Below are 3885 nucleotides of genomic sequence, written 5' to 3' on the forward strand. Positions count from 1 at the left end.
ACATAAGCTGTAATTACCATACATAGCCACTAGGAAGTAGGATTGAACACATAGGCCGTAATTACCATACATAGCCACTAGGAAGTAGGATCGAACACATAGGCCGTAATTACCATACATAGCCACTAGGAAGCAGGACCCGACATTTTAAGCTGCAATAACTACTCCAGCCATAGAGGGCAGCACCTTTAGACAGGTGAGGAGGGTGGAGCCAATACGACACATAGGACACGCCTACTCGGTATTAAAGCAGGGCCTGAAGCCAACGAGATCGGAAACATCCGGCAGTCCATACTAGGGAGTTAGGTACAGAGTCCTGCTGTTTGTCGCTCACACGCGTGACCATACAATTCCCCTCCTTTTGCTTCAAAGTTACCATACCGAAATACTTGAACAAATAAAGTGAGTTAAAAGCGATCCGGATTAGACTACTTTCTTCAAGAACGCAACAGGATCGCACAATCCACTTGATCACGCACTTACGGCTTGCGACCAACAGATTAAAAGCCACTGTCCTAAAGAACTAAATAGCATTAATAAACAGTATTATTGCTCGTCATTATAAGATATCGGAAAGATGTGCAATATGTGACTCGATGTGTCCGTCTTTAAATGTGTTGTCACTTTGAGCTCCACTTTGGAGATCAGCGGTCAACGCCAGAGGGTGAACCTCTGAGGTGGTCCGTGTTTCCCGACGACGAGGTGAGGCAGGCGTAGTAAAGTGCCCCGCTGTCTCCCCCCCCCCCTAGCTGCTGGTGTGGAACAGCTCCAGCCTGCTGCCCATGCAGCAGTACAGCGACCACCTGGCGGCGGTGAAGGCCATCGCCTGGTCCCCACACCAGCATGGCCTCCTGGCCTCGGGCGGTGGCACCGCCGACCGCTGCCTGCGCTTCTGGAACACGCTGACGGGCCAGCCGCTGCAGAGCACCGACACGGGCTCGCAGGTCTGCAACCTGGCCTGGTCCAAGCACGCCAACGAGCTGGTGAGCACACACACACACTGACGCACACACACAGGCTAGGAGGGGTTGACTCCCAGCCAAAAGGTTCGGGGTCCAATGTCCCAGGTCGGCACTCTAACCCCTATCTGCTCCTTCATGACCTCTGAACCTGTCTCCCCTGTATGTCGCTTTGGTTCACAGAGACTCAATAGCACGTAGTCAAACCTTTTCCAAATAGCGGTAGTAAGCCCATGGCTAGAAACAAGGCTTTGCTACGGTCCCTCTGTCTGCCCCCAGGTCAGCACACACGGCTACTCTCAGAACCAGATCCTGGTGTGGAAGTACCCCTCGCTGACCCAGGTGGCCAAGCTCACAGGACACTCCTACCGAGTGTTGTACCTGGTGAGTTTCACTGGGACCGCCTGCAGTCAATATCACATGAATGGTCCTCCTTTGGAAAAGACAGATTGATGGCTTTTCCAGTCTATCTGTGCAGGGTTTGTCACATTCTGCAGATTTGATAATCATGATTCATCGAATGACCGCCCCCCAACAGGCTGTGTCCCCAGACGGGGAGGCCATCGTCACCGGAGCTGGAGACGAGACGCTGCGATTCTGGAACGTCTTCAGTAAAACACGCTGCACCAAGGTACAGCACATGTTTGGTCTACTGTAAAACACCAAGGTACAGGACATGTTTAGTCTAAAACATCAAGGTACAAGACATGTTTAGTCTATTGTAAAACACCATGGTACAGGACATGTTAAGTCTACTGTAGAACACCAAGGTACAGCACATGTTTGGTCTACTGTAAAACACCAAGGTACAGGACATGTTTAGTCTAAAACATCAAGGTACAAGACATGTTTAGTCTACTGTTAAACACCAAGGTACAGCACATGTTTGGTCTACTGTAAAACACCAAGGTACAGGACATGTTTAGTCTAATGTTAAACACCAAGGTACAGGACATGTTTAGTCTACTGTAAAACACCAAGCTAGAGGACATGTTTAGTCTACTGTTAAACACCAAGGTACAGGACATGTTTAGTCTACTGTTAAACACCAAGGTACAGGACATGTTTAGTCTACTGTTAAACACCAAGGTACAGGACATGTTTAGTCTACTGTTTAACACCAAGGTACAGGACATGTTTAGTCTATAGTAAAACACGCTGCATCAATGTACAGGACATGTTTAGTCTACTGTAAAACACCAAGGTACAGGACATGTTTAGTCTACTGTTAAACACCAAGGTACAGGACATGTTTAGTCTATAGTAAAACACGCTGCATCAATGTACAGGACATGTTTAGTCTATAGTAAAACACCAAGGTACAAGACATGTTTAGTCTACTGTAAAACACCAAGGTACAGGACATGTTTAGTCTACTGTTAAACACCAAGATACAGGACATGTTTAGTCTATAGTAAAACACCAAGGTACAGGACATGTTTAGTCTATAGAAAAACATAATGCACCAAGGTACAGGACATGTTTAGTCTATAGTAAAACACGCTGCGCCAATGTACAGGACATGTTTAATCTACTGTAAAACACCAACGTACAGGACATGTTTAGTCTATAGTAAAACATAATGCACCAAGGTACAGGACATGTTCAGTCTACTGTAAAACCCGAAGGTACAGGACATGTTTAGTCTACTGTAAAACACCAAGACACGGGACATGTTTAGTCTACAGTGAAATATGTATAGATAGAAAATGGTTATATAGAACTAGAGTAGCTCTATTAGAAGGTATCCTGCAGTTCTCGCAAAACAACTCATTCACTTTCCTTTATTTGCATGTCGGAAAGTATTATATTATGTATATTCAGTATTATATTTATGAATATCATTTTGTGTTATATTTATGTATATCCTATATAAGTATTATATGTATGTTATTTTGTCATACAAGTATTATATTTATGTGTATCCTTTTGTTATATAAGTATTATATTTATGTATGTTATTTTGTCATACAAGTATTCTATTTATTTATATACATTTTTTAGATAAGTATTATATTTATCTATATCCTTTAGTTATACAATTATTATATATATATGTCTATTATTTGGTTGTATAAGTATCATATTTATGTATATTATTTGGTTATATAAGTATCATATTTATGTATATTATTTGGTTATATAAGTATTATATTTATGTTGCATTGTATATTATTTGTTTTTCAGGAGTCCAAGTCGGTACTGAACCTGTTCACCAGAATACGATAGTACCACGGTGGGGTCAGGACCTTCTCAGTAGGAGACACAGACCCCAGACACACACAGACCACCATTCTACTGCACAACTACAGCCCTTCTGTGTCCCAAGGAAACCTTCTCCATGCACCTGACCTCACTTACACAAGGCTTTTATTTTGAAAGAACCCTGGCGGCTCCACCACCTCAGTCTCGTCCGCCTCTCAGAAAGCCTTCCTACTCTGTTGTGGACGTGGTGGAAAAACTCTTTTTTTTTTTTTACAATATCATCTGTAAGTTGTCATGTCTAAGAGAGCTGCGTCATGAAAATGAAAGCATGAATCTGGATTGTCATGATTTGACTTCAGGAATCTGGAAATCATGATTTGACATGTCATTAGGTCATGAAAAGACATGTAATGTTTTTAACACTGTGCTTCTGATTATGTGTTCTGGTATGTTCTGTGGCACGTCAATCAACACAACCACGACGAATAAACATCTGCACCATGCGCAGCTGCACACACGGCTTCAAACACTGAGGTCTTTCTGTCTGTGACCTAAAAGCACTGTCTGTAAGAATCCAGCTCCAAGGGTTGAGACAACAACGATCTGAACCTAATAGTATCAGAATCCAACTAATGAAACACTTCAATGAAACATGTTTGTTTGTTATTTTCCGTCCCTTCCTTCCCTTTTTCCGGCAAATCAGTCCTGGTTGAAATATAAT

General features: G+C 42.8%; 1 protein-coding gene across 2 annotated transcripts in view; it reads left to right on the forward strand.

Annotated features, from left to right (window-relative positions):
• The window catches only part of fzr1b (fizzy/cell division cycle 20 related 1b), an 11564-nt gene extending 7885 nt beyond the window's left edge, over nt 1–3679 (forward strand). For both annotated transcript variants that reach the window (XM_079750241.1, XM_079750242.1), the window contains exons 11-14: nt 750–983; nt 1239–1343; nt 1498–1590; nt 3147–3679. In XM_079750241.1, coding sequence (XP_079606367.1) covers nt 750–983; nt 1239–1343; nt 1498–1590; nt 3147–3188 — 474 coding nt within the window. In that variant the 3' untranslated portion in view covers nt 3189–3679. The remainder of the gene's footprint in view (nt 1–749; nt 984–1238; nt 1344–1497; nt 1591–3146) is intronic.
• The last annotated feature ends 206 nt before the right edge of the window (nt 3680–3885 follow it).

The sequence above is a fragment of the Pollachius pollachius genome (genome assembly GCF_949987615.1).
Source record: "Pollachius pollachius genome assembly, chromosome: 14".
In the NCBI taxonomy this organism is placed as follows: Eukaryota; Metazoa; Chordata; class Actinopteri; order Gadiformes; family Gadidae; genus Pollachius; species Pollachius pollachius.